Genomic DNA, 15,208 nt, shown 5'->3' on the forward strand with positions numbered 1-15,208 from the left:
AGTAAACACTTCGACGGCCCAATGAAGACTTATTTCAGGAGCTGTAATAAAAAGAATATGGTAAGAAAAAAATTCCCTTCTTATGTTACGGAAGTATCTCCAACAAACGCCAATGCCAACTCATTTTTTTTTTCTGACGTAGCCTTCCTCGATCAACAGCGCTAGCAGACTTATCTCCAGAAAGGAAAAGCGTTGTGTGTGTACAAGACGGATCAGAAAGTGCATGTAAGAATGTGGCACACTTCGACACCGTGCTTTGATAGGAGTGGCATTGCCAAACATGTTCTTGTGGTTACGATAGAATACGCTTGTGTCGCATTACTGGCCCAAGCGAGTGCGTCCGGTCCTGCTCCTGTGGTCCGGATAAACTCCGGTCTTGTATCAGGTCTGCAATTTGAACAAGGTGGCAAGATGCTGGACGCGTACCTTGGAATACCCTATGCGGAGCCGCCTGTTGGAGACCTCAGATTTCAAAAGCCAAGACTTGTCACGCCGTGGACCGGAATCTACAACGCGACTGCTAAGCCGACACCTTGTCATCAGGTGCCAGTGCCTTTACTCGGACTGACCAATTTGAACTACACCAGGGCATCCGAAGACTGCTTGTACGTCAACGTGTGGAAGCCATCCCAACGTAACTGCTCTGAGCAGAGAAACTGCACCACAGAACTGCTTCCAGTGTTCGTGCATATTCACGGAGGTGCCTTTCAGTGGGGCGACTCGGCGCTGTTAGTCTACGATCCGGCGAACTTCGTGGCCCTGACGAATATCGTCTATGTGACGTTCAATTACCGCCTGGGAATCTTCGGCTTCTTGTCCTTGGAGACGCCAGATATGCCGGGTAACGTAGGCCTCTGGGACCAGAACATGGTGCTTAAGTGGGTGCGCGACAACATTGCGAGCTTCGGAGGTGATCCCCGTGAAGTTACCCTTGGTGGACAGAGCGCGGGTGCGACTTCGGCAGCCCTACACGCAGTGTCTCCGCACAGCAGGCATCTCTTCAAGAGGTTGATCACGCAGAGTGGGTCTCCGCTTTCCATGGTGTTGAACATCTTCTTCAGGGGCGAAGGGAAATTTATAAACATTGCCGCAACGCTAGGATGTTACGACGTAAAGATCCCGTTTACGGAGCAGCGTAGTAAGGTCATCGACTGCCTTCGTAAACTCGACGCCAGCTTTATCATGCGTAAAATCGAAAGCCTCGACTTTTTGCAACAACTTTTCTCCCCCGTCGACAGGGACGAATTCCTGCCCTTGTCGATTCTGTCGCCGGAGCCGTGGAAACAACTGCACGTTGAGGACGTTCTGCTGGGAACCACCACTGACGAAGGAACCATGTTTTTCAACTTCCTCACCGACTCGTTTCCTCAGGCGTCCGAAGTGTTGGCCACGCAGTACAGGACCGTATCGACAGTCGTTATATCGCAGGCCATGAACGTTCCCGTGGCGACTGCGAAAGAAATCGTGGCTGCATACTTCGAAGGACACGAAGTCGAGCACAGCTTCGACGAAGTACGTGACACTATATGCGACATTTTCGCTGATGCTGTTTTCAACTGCCCTACGCAGCTGTTTGCCGACAGCGCGGCTGACCAAGGAGTTGGGACGCACCGGTACTTGTTCGCTCACAAGTCAACGCACAGCTTTTTCCCGAAATGGATGGGTGTGGCACACACCGAAGACCTTTTTTACACTGTGGGATCGCTATCATTCCTGAAAGACAAAAGTCGCTACACCGATGTTCTCGGAACTCTAGGAAAGAAGTTCTTGGCCACTCAGGATTACACAAGCGAAGAAGAGGAATTCATGGAGGATGTTGTCAGCGCTTGGGGTGCTTTTGTACGAACTGGGTAAGTGCTTATCATTTCCTTACTGCATTTTCACTCATGTATTGGTTGGCCAACCGGGTACGTAAATTTTCATGCTAATGCCTAAAAGTAAGCGCAATGTCTCAAGGTAAATACACATGTAGCAGCCTGTTTTCCTATTTTTAAAGTTGAACCTTCATGGGAAAACAAAAGCTTACGATGACAAATATGCGCCTTTGCACACAGCCTAAGTATGACAAAAATAGTAAGCATAGTATAAAAAATTGTATTTTAAACTCCCGATGTATCGCAGCTTTCATGACCTCAACATATTAGAGTATTTTCAGTCGCAAAGGTACTGCGAGCAAGCCACGGCATACTAATGCAGTTGGAGTTCCAGTTCATGCAGTATTGCACACAAGTGCATCAATTACCACGTAGAGTATTTAGGCTCGTTCTTCGTATAGTGATAGTCGAGATCAATGACCTTCGTGCAACAACACGAATTCAGAGTTACAACTCTATAAAAAAAAAAAAAAACGCATGACCACTACCGCCACATCCACGCGCGCATCTCACGGCCGTGGCATGGCATAACGCTGCAATTCCATCATTTCGCTGGCTTCTTTCTTCTATTGCCTGCTTTGCAAAAAAAAAATTAAAGCATATTGCCTAGAGTAATAGAAGAGGGAGAAAGCGAAGATGATATCAGAAATGTACCTAAAACATGTCTATATGTACACTACCATAGCGTATCGCTGAAGTAGCGAAAGTATCACGTGGACCAATGGTAAAAGAAATTTTCACAAAACTCTGAATAGTCGCAATTAATTTCATATGACTAACAATGCCCCATATATGCCATACGGCATATGTGGCATTGTTAGGGAAATAAAATGAAACAAGCTTTTTTGCTTTTTTCTACGTTTCAGACGGAGACCAGTTTTCATCAGTGAAAAAGTTTATGCTCGACGAAAGGCCAGTCTCCGGCTGAATCGTCGGAAAAACTCAATGTTTCAGGCGCATTCAAGTGATAGCACTCTGAGAAAAAATACAGCAAAAAAAATGGCTCCTTTTTGTCCCACATCAATAAATGTCATTTACCTTGCGTTATTTCTCTGATTTATCGCCGCGCGCCCGGTACATTCCGGTATACCAAATGGCACGCGTGTTATCAGCGTGACATTTCAGCACGTTTGATAGGTAAGAGACCTGCGCCGAGTTTTCAAGGAAGGAAGCATAGGCAAACTGGATTATGATTTGTTGTCGAACAAAAAGACAACTCTTTTACTCGGTCGTTCTTTAGAGTGTAGGACAAGGCATGTGAAGCTCAGACACTTTAACAACACGCTGATGAGGATAAAAGCCAAATAAGATGCATTGCTAGCGGCCGACATTCATACAAGGAGTAGAAAGTGTAACATTTGATTGATATGTGGGGTTTAACGTCTCAAAGCCACCATATGATTATGAGAGACGCCGTTGTGGAGGGCTCCGGAAATTTAGACCACCTGGGGTTCCTTAACGTTCACCCAAATCTGAGCACACGGGCCTACAACATTGCCGCCTCCATCGGAAATGCAGCCGCCGCAGCTGGGATTCGAGCGCGCGACCTGCGGGTCAGAAGCCGAGTACCTTATAGCCACTAGACCACCGCGGCGGGGCTGGAAAGAGTAACATAACAGTTGCAAAGTTAATATACTAAATTCAAATTAGGAACTTAAGACTAGTGTCCTTGCAGGACAGTTTTCTTAAATCATCCATAGGGAATGCTAATCAACACCCACAAGCCTAGCTCACAACCCCATTGAACGTCACGCCTACGCACGCCTCTGAATTGACGCCGGGCCCCGCCACGGTGGTCCAGTGGCTAAGGTACTCGGCTGCTGTCCCGAAGGTCGCTGGTTCAAATCCCGGCTGCTGCGGCTGCATTTCCAATGTAGGCGGAAATGTATGCCCATGTGCTCAGATTTGCGTGCCTGTTAAAAAACCCCTGGTGGTCAAAATTTCCGGAGCCCTCCACTACGGCGTCTCTCATAATCATATGGTGGTTTTCGGACGTTAAACCCTACAAATCAATCAATCAATAAAATGACGCCGAATTGTGATAAATCTACTAATCTGAGCCCCGAACTTCAGACTACAAACATTGCATCTCTCCCTTCTTCTTCTTCTACCATCAGATTTATGCATTATTTCACTTTCTTTTCTTTTACCTACAAAATGAATAATAGCGTAGCGCTCTTCGTTACAATATTTTGTTCAAGGCAATTCAGGTGAAGCTTCATTATCTATGATCGCTCCAGGAAACCTACTATTCCACGTGCCGGTGTGACCTGGCCTTCATATGGGGTCGATAAGCGTCGGATGCTTGTGTTAACACCAGGAAACTTCACCGTCATCACCGACATGAAAACGGAGCGCTGTGCCCTTTGGAGGCCAATTCTTTACAGGAAGTGAGTATGACTGAATACATTTTTTGGCATCTAAACATCTGCGATAAGACCTTTCCGTAATTCTACTTATAGTAGTAAGAGTCTATACATGTCACTATTTTTAGCAAACATGTTTTAGACGGGATCGTTCTGCTCAGTGTCCCTCAAATTTAGGGCATGTTACTCATTTAGCTCGTTAGACTGTTGGATACAATGTCGTTATCCAAGTGCTCTGAATAATCCACTCCTAGTCAAAATGACGTATTTCATGTCTATGATAAAGTGTTTCTCAACGTGCGGAGAAGAGTATGCTCTAGTCGTATATTTCGAGATACGTTACACAGTAAGTGCTCTGACATCAGCCTCACAATTCTGTGCGATCTGAATTTTTCTGGAAGTATTCTCGCTTGCTGGTATGCTAAGTGGTGTCCAACCTTTCTTTCATGAGCTTTGTTTACCAGATTACCAACTGGATAGGCCAAAATGTATGCTGTTACCACTTTCTCGTGAGTAGACAATATGTAATGATGGTACACTTTAGGATCGGAAATGTGGTGCTGCCTGCTTTTTGGCTTATTAGATAATGTAGGTCAATGCGTATAAGCCCTCGTATGCCTGGGCAAACAGATTTCGTATGTCATGTGCAGTATTTGCATGTGCCATTTAAATATAGTGAACCTGTCAACAGACAAGAGAGGTTCACTCGGCATCAAAAAAGGAGACATTCATAGTTCTGAAAAAAGTTTGAAGTTCCCAGTAACTTGTGATTTTATTTGGTAAAACTGTATAGTGTTGTGTAACTCTTCATAGTTAGCACGTTTCAGAACTGGACGTAAATCTAAAATCAAGATAGCCTGCTTGCCCAATAAGGGGCCTTTTTCAGCTTTTTTTTTCTCGATTCTCGCAAGCTCCAAACATTTAGCGCTGGCTGTACGCGTAGCCAGTTTCACTGATATGCCACGACCTACCCACGTCGAGTGTTGCCGTATTTGCAGAAAACTGTTATGAAATCACTACAACAGCTGTTTTCGACCCCACAGCTGTCCGCCGCCACCCTCGCCGCTGGTGTAACAGGTATCGCGTGAAATGAGAGAAAAAAAAATCAAATAAAAAATAACCATGACAGAGTGAGACCCGAACTCAGGCCATCCCTGTGACTTTTAAATATTTTGCCACAGGGCTACCTCAATTTTTTTAGTCTTCTTTTATTGTCTGCTATTAGATGTACATGACAGCATGCAACCATCGCGAATAAATACAGGCTTCATAGTGGAAGAAATCGTTGAGTATATGTAATATAGCGCGAGAAAATAGCAAAATAACAAGCGGGCGTCACATAACACGAATTACTTAACTATCGGGTCGTTTAAAGCTTTCAATGCATTACAAAGGGCTAACGTATAACTCTTCATTGTGATCAGCCACCGGATCAACAAGTGCACCTGATGCCTCACAGATGTGTAGTGGGTACCTCGCTTCCACGCAAAATAACGAACAGTGTCGTAGTCGGCGCTTCTTCGCCTCACAACGATCGTGATAATTCATGACGTAGTGGGTACCCGGCATGTGTAGTTGCATTAGTTGCCCCAAGATAGTTTACAAAAGGTTTTACAAAGGCCGCTGCTCCAGCTGTCGCTGCGACTCTGCAGCCCGTTCAACGCAGGCTTGGTGTTTCTATGGATAGGTATCAGGTCGCTATGACTATCTGTCAAAGCATCACTGCTATAAATGGCACCGCATGCACCAAGGGAAATCAGAGAGGCCAGGGTGTAATTAGCACCTTATACACCTTGTTACCACACGTTACTTGTTCGCTAAGGTACGGGGATAACGAATAAACTTTCCTAAGATATTTGGTTAACATTTATCGGTCCTGGTTTCACTTTCTTTTACTCATTACAGGGAGGCACATGATGGCTCCATGAAGAGTCGCACCACGACGAGCACGAAGCAACAAGACCCGAAGTCACAAAAGACAAAGCCTAATTACAGGAAACCAGGAAACAACGGAACATCGTTTCACCAAAACTTTCTCACGATATTCTTCGCGACGCTGTGGGCACTCATAACACGCCCCTCATCGATTTTGTACAAGAACCAGACCTAACTAGGTGTCGTCGTGTCACCGAAGCACAAGAACACTCCGAAGGGCTCTGCTTTAAACTATTAAAACGTCACAGTTCCTTTAGAAAAAAAAGCTCAGAAGAATATAAATGTCAAAGCTTATAGTCCATCATTAAATCGTTTTTGATTTTTTAGTCGATTGCCACTCAACTATAGTTTCATCCCACTCACTGTGTAAATTCTTGTTTAAATGCAGTTAACCACACATTAGGTACCTAGCTTGCACTGAAAATGCCTGCTCTCATAATAATTACAGCTATGACTCGTTTGAGTTTTTCGGGGATATTTCTGCTTTATAAGGGTGCTATAGTGTAGTGCATCATCTTCATTATCTGTAGGCCATGTACCACAAGAAAAATATTAGAAACAGTTGAGTGCACTCTATAAAAGCTTTAAATACTAGGCACAATAAAAGACAGACAATAGAAATAAAAAAACAAAAAAATCACTTTGCTTTCCATGAAAGACTGCGAGTAGAAATAAGAAGAAAACTCACTTTGCTTTCGGTAGGGGCTGTCACAAGTAATCTGCATCAGCTGAGTGTATTATCACAATTTCACTGCATGCATTGCTGCAACTTACGGCGAACGTTAGTTGTGATTTTAATATGTTCGCTAATTCAATTATAGCATCGCTTTCTTTAAAGGAAGATGAAGGCCTTTTTTTCTTTCGCACACAAAAGAAAATGAGTTTCACACAAAGAGTCGCATAACTTGAATAGCCTCTCACATTCCCGTAAGTGCTCGTAAAGTCTCGACAATCACAGTTTGCAGTAACCATATAATGATAAAGGAAAACCATGTCAACGTTGTCGTTCACGGTAATATTCACATCCTGATGTGGTGGGAAGGAGGGGGGGGGGGGAAGACGTGTACGCTCTGCATCTCAAAAGTCGCTGATTATTAAGATGCCAGCGTATGTGCACTCTGGGTGACTGGAGCACAGTTGTTCCTCATATTGCCCACATTATCTTCCATTTTCTCACGACGAACAGCTATGCCAGGAAACAGAGAAAACTGCGGCAACGACGATTAACATGTTTGCCGTAAAAGGCCCACAAACAGCTGGTTACCGCCATGTCTCCCCTACAATTGTTACGCGCTATTCGCAAAAAAGTGAGCAGGCAAACATTACGGGTAAACAGTGGGATCGTCATATGGAGATGTTTCAATCGTGGGGTGTCTAACCCTACATCTCTCTTTTCACGTGTGAAACTGATATAGGTAATATAGCTTAGTCTTCAAGAGGCTCATCGCGAGGGGGGCAAATGTTCCATAATACTATGTACATATATATATATGTATATATATAAGCTTCTCACTTATTACATAATATATATATAAGCTTCTCACTTATTACAAAGGGCGTAGCCGCAATTCATCATCACCATTTCCAACAATATCATCAACAAAATGCAAAGCTAAGTAGGTGGGTGTATTGCCCTACATACACGTAGTATGTGCTTCGCTATAGTCTGCACACCATTGAAAAAGTCCTACAGAAGCACAAACACTACCATAACGCACTCAAAGGTTCAATGTCATGGAAGCACATGGGTTTGCTCTCTTTGGCTCACTTGTTTTACATAATGAAAGGCAAGATTGCTTTGTTCTGTTATGAGAGTGCAACAGGTAGTAATGTTTTTTTAGCTATCACCTGTACTTAAGCAGGTGAATACAAACCTCGAGGTCAATATTTGCGTAAATGGAGGCGGCACAACGTAAGACCACTGCAACACAACACAAGACTGCCTCGGTACATTTTAATGTAAGTAATTACTTAGAATTATTCACTGGGAGTCATGTCTAGCCGCAAGGCCGTGGTTCAGCGCAGCGACGTCGTTTAAGCATGCGCCTACGCCCTATCTTAGAAGTGATCTGCGGTAATTTCGAAGGTTCAGTCAGCCGAGACAGCTAATGGTTTCGTGTGAACTGTCTCTTCAGACATACCGGGATCTCAGTACCCCTCGACGTTTTACTGCGCACGTCGCACTGCCCCACCACGTTGACAGAAGCGAGGTTATTGCCAGTGGAGAACCCGGCCACGCAACGTGTGCTGTCCGACATCGAGAACGTACAGAGTTTCAGACGGCAGCCCCATCCGCGAGAGATTTTGACAACACCGTCGTTAAATATTGGGCGGTGCGATCCAACTCTCGGAATACCTGAGCGTGGACGCACCCCTATATATCTCCTACTAAAGTTGGCCCGGGGCCATAACACGCGGCTATCCCGAGAATCTGCGGGACACAATTTGCGCTGGAGCAATTCACGCGAGCCGTCCTGTACGAAAACAAAGTTTCGGAGCATTTCTGAGCATACATCCACGCCTCTGTGCAGCCAGACAGCCGCTTTATTAGTGTGGAAGTCTCCACAACACTCCATCTTCTTGAACATGAACTAGTGACTCATCGGGACCCATCGAGTCTAACCATGGACATCAACAGTTTTCTAGAGGTGTCACTACACCCACCGATAAGTGCATGGCTGTAAGACATTGGTACACGGGCTGTACGGCCAAGTAACATCCAGATAAGGGGCTGCGGTTACCAACAGGTGTAGGATATGCCCAATAAAATCTCCACAGTCATAAACAAGGGAATCTATGTTCGATTGTCATGGCTCACGGGTATACCGAGGCACTGCTGTGTGCGAAGCCATGATATCCCCAGTGATCCAGCGGCACCTGTAGACCCGCTGCCTCCCGTAGGTGTACCTATTCACAGCATAAACATGTGTCCCGCTATTCGGTGCAATCTACGACCGCAGCACCTTGAACCACGTATCAGGAGAGAAGGTACATGCAGTCGCAGAAAACTAACTTTAGCGCCACCACCTCAGCAAGCGTAGATATACTGCGCCGGGGTCCGACATGGCCCAGAGTAATAAGCGTCTTTTTTCTTGCACCACAACCAGCTCACATATTACACGAGCTAAAAGAAAAGGCTCTCGCGGCAGCGTGTCGGGCGCATGTGGAAGCAAGCGCACAAGCTTCGAAGACCACTCCATGGACACTCGCCAACACTTGTCAAGTGGAGATCTTCGAACACTTTCTCCTGCACTTGAAGCACATCGAGAGGAACTAGCGACCTGCTACCATGCGTAGGAACTGTCGACCCATGGCACTGAGACCCTCCCATGGTCTCGCCCTACTCCTAAAAATCCATGCGACTTCATCGAGTAGTCCGGTCTCGGCTCTTGGCGGCTCTCCGTGACTTGACAGTGCCGGCGTGCGGGGCCGACTGACGACCTCTTTAGAGGTTGTCTCTTCACAACTGATCAAAAGGCATTACGTCCTTCTGTGATTATGTGTAAATGACAATTACACCGATTTGTAGACATGTCTAAACAGACCTCCTCTATCCTCTCCCTGTCCTATAGCAACTAATAGGGGCTTCAACTTAATGCCTGGTTGTTTCTTAAGTACCGGGTCGTATATGAAAGATCAAAAACTATTAGGAAAGGTATTTGCCTTCCTGCTATGCGTGTATTCATTTCTCGTGATTCATTGTCTCCGTCTGTGCGTGAAACAGAAAAAAAATATTTGCTATAATATAAATAAATAAATAAAAGCAATATGTTCATATAGAAGCCTGTTGTTTCTATAGATTTTATGCGCATTAAGCACTTCGATGTCTACTTTTAAGACATGCACAAGGTTACAAGGAGATACAGAGTGCGAAGCAGGAAATAATTACGAAATAGCGTGAACCACCCATCACCTTTCCGCTCAGTCAATAATCGAACAGTAGTCGTATGACTAAATAAAACATGCTGCGACGAAAGGAACTACAGCCTACAAGTCATCTGAAGAAACCTTCATAATGTCTGTTTGCAAAAGAAGTTAAAAAAAGGCCTACCTACAACAAAAATTCCACATTAGAACACGCTACATGCGAATACTTCAGCAAAGCTGTCGCTTCTGCTGAACTAACGTAGCTCATATGAGATTTGCACATTAAATACAAAGCTTAGATTGTGTGATGACACCAACATTGAACAATGAAGATCATGGCAATTCTTCCTTACTCGTTCAAAGGCGAATGACAATGAGTAAATTAAAACGGAAGGGGGTGACCGAGTTGCGATAGAAGAAACAAAAAGTTCACGCTATCAGACGCTGCCATGCGGGGTCGCATGAAATCGAGTTTCCTTACGGCGTATTCGGTTGGCCGCTCTGGTCCTCTGGCCCAGAGTCACCAGATTCGGCGGCAGCTCGCAATCGGAGTGCGATAGAAAGCGTACCAACCGAACTCATCGGCGATCTCAGAGCGCCCAGAGCAGTGCACCTGCAGCGCCACCGTGCAGCCAGCGCGGGAAGCTGCCGGGCAAACATAGGTGCGCCGCGTCAACATTGTCAACAAATGGTGCCGATCACTTCAGTGGACATCTGTGACATGTCTTACCTTTGTTATATTCTTCGTCTCTCTGACATGTCTGGATGTAGTGAAAGCCTTCTGAGCTCAGCACATAATTCTGACGATCGTCCTCGTCCGAACTGCTATCTTCAAGGCAAATCACGGGGCTTTTTGCGAGCTGCTGTAACGACAGCATTGCCGTCTGCTCCGCCTTGGCTAGCCGCCTCGTTATTGACATGGTGCATTTATGGCTTCGTGGATGTCAATTCACCCCACACACGGGCGAAACCGCCATTAACAACACACGTATGCGAAGTATTACGCGCCTAGCAATTCCCCCTTCCGAAATGCACGCTCGCGCTCCTCACCTCGTTCCCCTGCCAGCAGTAACATGATTGGCTGGCTTGTGCCACGTGATTAGTCCTCCCCGTCAGATTGCGCCACGCTCTCACTTCGAAGTCACAGCGGTCGGGAGCGCTCCGAGTCAGAGGCTGACGCTCTGAAAGATCCAACTGAAGGTAGTCCGAGCGCTCGAATTCTACCAACCGAAGGCGCAGCGACTTTTCAGAGCGCTCAAAAACGCCCGACCGAATACGCCATTAGTACACTCCTCATATGTAGTGAACGTTACAATTTGTATTTCCTCCTTTTCTGAAGAGTCACGTCGACAGTTCCTCCTTTTCTGGATAGTTACATCGACAGTTGGACGGGTCTCACTCCGATCCCCGACACCACTTCTTTAGATGCGAAGCAGCTCTTTGACCAGCCTATGTAACGCTGACTCTCCGTACGAACGCGCCGCGCGCCACAGGTGTTGGCGTGGTGCCAAGTAGGTAAGGCCACTGCTTCGCGTTTACTTTATCCCTCACCTGTTCGCGCTCGCGGCGATGCCCGCAGGTGCCGCTTCGTTCATTCGCTCGCAACACCTGCCGCGACCACCGCTAACTAAAACCATTGACTGGTGAGTTCACGCGCAATAAAGCTTACTCGCACCTAACGTATGCGTTGAAACATCTCTGTACATGTCGCCTACACGACCTACGCCAGCCCTCACTTCAAACGAATCTTCCATCACTCACCGCAGCACCCGTGTCAGTGCCATTCAACCCGTAACGCCACCCGTGTGCAACGCTGCTTCTTCGCATTCCATCAGGGTTCCCTTCGCAGCGACGTCCCCATAGTCAAACGTGCTTCGGGTGTTGAAAACACCAACAGTTATTAATAATTGTGAGTTTAACATCTCAAAACCACCCTATGATTTTAAAAGAGGTCGCAGTGGTGGGTTCCAGGCATTTCAATCCTCTGGGGAGCTTTATTCCCCAACAATTATTATAAAGACATACTTGAGGAACAGGTGGCGACATTTCAGCCTGTATATATGCCAGAATGAAGACACGTTGCAAGCCATCCTATTTATTTGGGTTAGAAAAGTACGAAGGTACAAAGCAGCCATGCACTAGGTGCACTAAACCATCAAGAGTGTTTATCAGTGTATAAAAATGTTTGCGCGCAATTATCACATAAGCGAATGAGCCCCACTTCGATATATAGTTGAAAGAAAAACAGCGGCAGAGATCATGTACCTTCGGGATGAATTTTTTATGGAGGGAACGTAGTGTAACTTCTTGATTGATGAAAACGTTACAAAGTGACGCTAAAGATATAAACAAGTGTACACATAGAAGATATGTTGATAAGTCGTATATGTTTCACGTACAGTCATAGGCGTGCGCAGGCGTCTCCGTCAGGGGAGGGGGAATATTTGTCACAGCACCCTCCCTCCTCAATATGTCGCTGTATGGGGATGACTTCGCGCCCCCCTCCCTTAAGAGATTTGGGAGGATGGCCCTCCCCTCTGACCAACCTATACGCACGCTTATGTTTACAGTTGCGTATACAGTGCGTAATACGAATAGCCACACCAGCAATGGTAAGTTGATATGTAACGCTTGTGCTCGCGAAGATAGCAGCCTTTTACACAGGTACTTAAGTCATCTTCAGTTGATCGCACTTAGCTCCTGCTGGCATTTACCCGACGTAATGGCTGTATCATAAGAGAACGTATGTGATCTTTAACAAATTAGATAGCCAGCCCTGCAGCCATAATTGACGTTTCACGAATATTACGGCCTCTTTTAACAGCAGTTACGAGACATGGCGTAGTTCTGTGCTAGCACACTTGATTGCCACGCAGTGCATAGGTTCAACTCCTACTGGGACCCTGAAGTTGATTCTTTGACTTTCTTGAGTCAATGCAGCCGATGTGAGTTTTTTTCTTAAACTTAAAATTGCCTCCGTCTGTCCTCCCCGTTCCTCGGTAGAGAAACTGTTAATCACCTTTGGCACATACCCCTAGTAAACCTTGGCCCGTGGCATACGGGCACGTGCCAAACGTGTGTGCAGGAAAGGGCTTGACGACTTACAAGTTATTCATGTCATGAGTCATGACTCATGAGTCATGACCAGTGAGTCATATTCGTCAAACCATCTTTCGCTCCCATACCAATTTCGGTCAAGCCCAAGTTAAGGGGGTGATTAGGCAAGCACCTAGACGTAGCGGACAGACAGACAGACAGACAGACAGACAGACAGACAGACAGACAGACAGACAGATAGATAGATAGATAGATAGATAGATAGATAGATAGATAGATAGATAGATAGATAGATAGATAGATAGATAGATAGATAGATAGATAGATAGATGGATAGATAGATAGATAGATAGATAGATAGATAGATAGATAGATAGATAGAAAGAACTGCACTAGTAAAATTCTTTCTATAAAGGCTTTGTCGAAATAATCTGCGGGGGTCATAATAAAACGTAAAACTGCCCTTATATACAGGGCACAAGAAGAAAGGAATGGAGGGCACCAGCGCAGTGTTGTCTGTTAGTCTGCGCTGGTCCCGCCCACTTCTTTCCTGTTGTGTCCTGCATTTAGGCGCAGGTTTATATTTGCCATGACTTACCAGTGAGTACCCTCCCACTCCACCTCCCCCCAAACGCTCTGACGATTATGTGCCGACACGGAATATTGTGCACACCAGAGAAATTCCGACATCGTGTAAACATGAGGACAAGCAAACGTACTGGTGTCCTCCGTGTGCACGCCTTTTGTGGCGCCGTTCCAGACGCTGATGAGCGCTATAGAAAGATGAAGGACGATCAGCCGATGCCATCCAAAAACAAAAATGCACAACGGAACTCTACGCTCACGCACCACTTAGACAGCTCCCAAAGGAGTCTGCGTGTATTTTTTATTGTCGCTTTCTGTTGATTTAACGTGCAATGCGGACTGGTCAGTCAGCTCCGGCTGGGCGCTCTGTTGGAGCTACTCTCGGAGCCCACGTATGTTGTAAGGTAACGTGAGTGAATCAGTGAATATTAAGTTCTTGCAGGTTTCCGGGCTGGGTTCCCACCTAGGAGCCGGCTGAGAGATCTTGTATCTCAGCAGCTTCTTTGGCCTACTGGAAAGCCCAGGGTTGATGGTGAAGCCCTGAGCTGGGCGTTGTGCCCCACCAACGCGCCAGAAAGTCCCAGTTGGAAACCGAGTTCCTATAGTCATTCATGTTAATTAGCACTGAACACTGCCTGAGAATGTGCGTTAGTTTGACCCTATTAGTGAAACACTTGCAACACTCCGTATTACTCAAATCAAGGTAAATGCGCTTCGTAATCAGCATAGGTGCCAGTTTAAAGTTGCCGCCGTTCAACGAAGTGGAGCGGTTTGAGTTTGTGGTAGTGCGGATGGTATTCCCGTCACTGAGTTTTATTGTGTTGGGTAATATCGCTCAGTTTCGCTGGTCTGTTTCCCTCCTCTCGTTCGTCCCCAAGGATGTCCTTGCGTCTCTCAAAACACCTTTGCACATAAACATGCCTCGACTTCTTTAGTAGCAAGCGTGATTGGGACTCCCAGTCATTCACCACCTTTAACCCCGAATGGTTCACTCGCGATGATTCACGGCATAAAGATATTGTTGCGGCATACCAAAGCATAAAACATGGACTAAAACGAAGTTCCAAGAAAGCTATAGCTACGAGCAGTCACATTAACGCTTTCTCGTACCCACTTAAGTTGACTTGCGTGGTTTGAATCTGGAATGTCTAAGGAGAGTGCAACGTTCATGGACATTCTGGGATACCAGTGCGCAAGCGGTATCATTATTTGCGATCACCCCGCCATATAAAAAAAACGACTCTGTAGCCGGGCTTTTTCTACTTCTAACAAGAAGAGCTCTTGAACAAGAGTCTCACACAGTAGATGCCAATGATATCGCAATAAAATAAAATTCAGTGAATACAACCTCTTTATATCTCAAGCCCTTACGCCACTCTTGAAGCACTGTTTAAAAAAGATTTCCGCGGAGTGAATGAATGAATGCTGTACTGAAAAAGTAATAATTAGGCTACTCTGTTTGCACATTCAAGGGTGACTAGATATGATGTATTGCAGTTTTCGACCATTGAAATCAATATGATT

General features: G+C 45.8%; 1 protein-coding gene across 1 annotated transcript; it reads left to right on the top strand.

Annotated features, from left to right (window-relative positions):
• The first annotated feature begins 203 nt into the window (after nucleotides 1-203).
• LOC119171573 (acetylcholinesterase) lies at nucleotides 204-6,501 on the top strand. The gene is made up of 3 exons (XM_075892383.1): nucleotides 204-1,850; nucleotides 4,115-4,264; nucleotides 6,146-6,501. Exons 1-3 carry the CDS (start codon nucleotides 232-234, stop codon nucleotides 6,348-6,350), a joined length of 1,974 nt encoding a protein of 657 aa, XP_075748498.1. The 5' UTR covers nucleotides 204-231; the 3' UTR covers nucleotides 6,351-6,501.
• The last annotated feature ends 8,707 nt before the right edge of the window (nucleotides 6,502-15,208 follow it).

The sequence above is a fragment of the Rhipicephalus microplus genome, chromosome 4 (genome assembly GCF_043290135.1).
Source record: "Rhipicephalus microplus isolate Deutch F79 chromosome 4, USDA_Rmic, whole genome shotgun sequence".
NCBI classification, from domain to species: Eukaryota; Metazoa; Arthropoda; class Arachnida; order Ixodida; family Ixodidae; genus Rhipicephalus; species Rhipicephalus microplus.

Coding starts and splice junctions, on each gene's coding strand:
- LOC119171573 (XM_075892383.1), top strand. CDS start 232: ATGTGGCACACTTCGACACCGTGCTTTGATAGGAGTGGCATTGCCAAA. Junction 1,851..4,114: donor GGTGCTTTTGTACGAACTGG/GTAAGTGCTTAT, acceptor TGATCGCTCCAG/GAAACCTACTATTCCACGTG. Junction 4,265..6,145: donor AGGCCAATTCTTTACAGGAA/GTGAGTATGACT, acceptor TACTCATTACAG/GGAGGCACATGATGGCTCCA.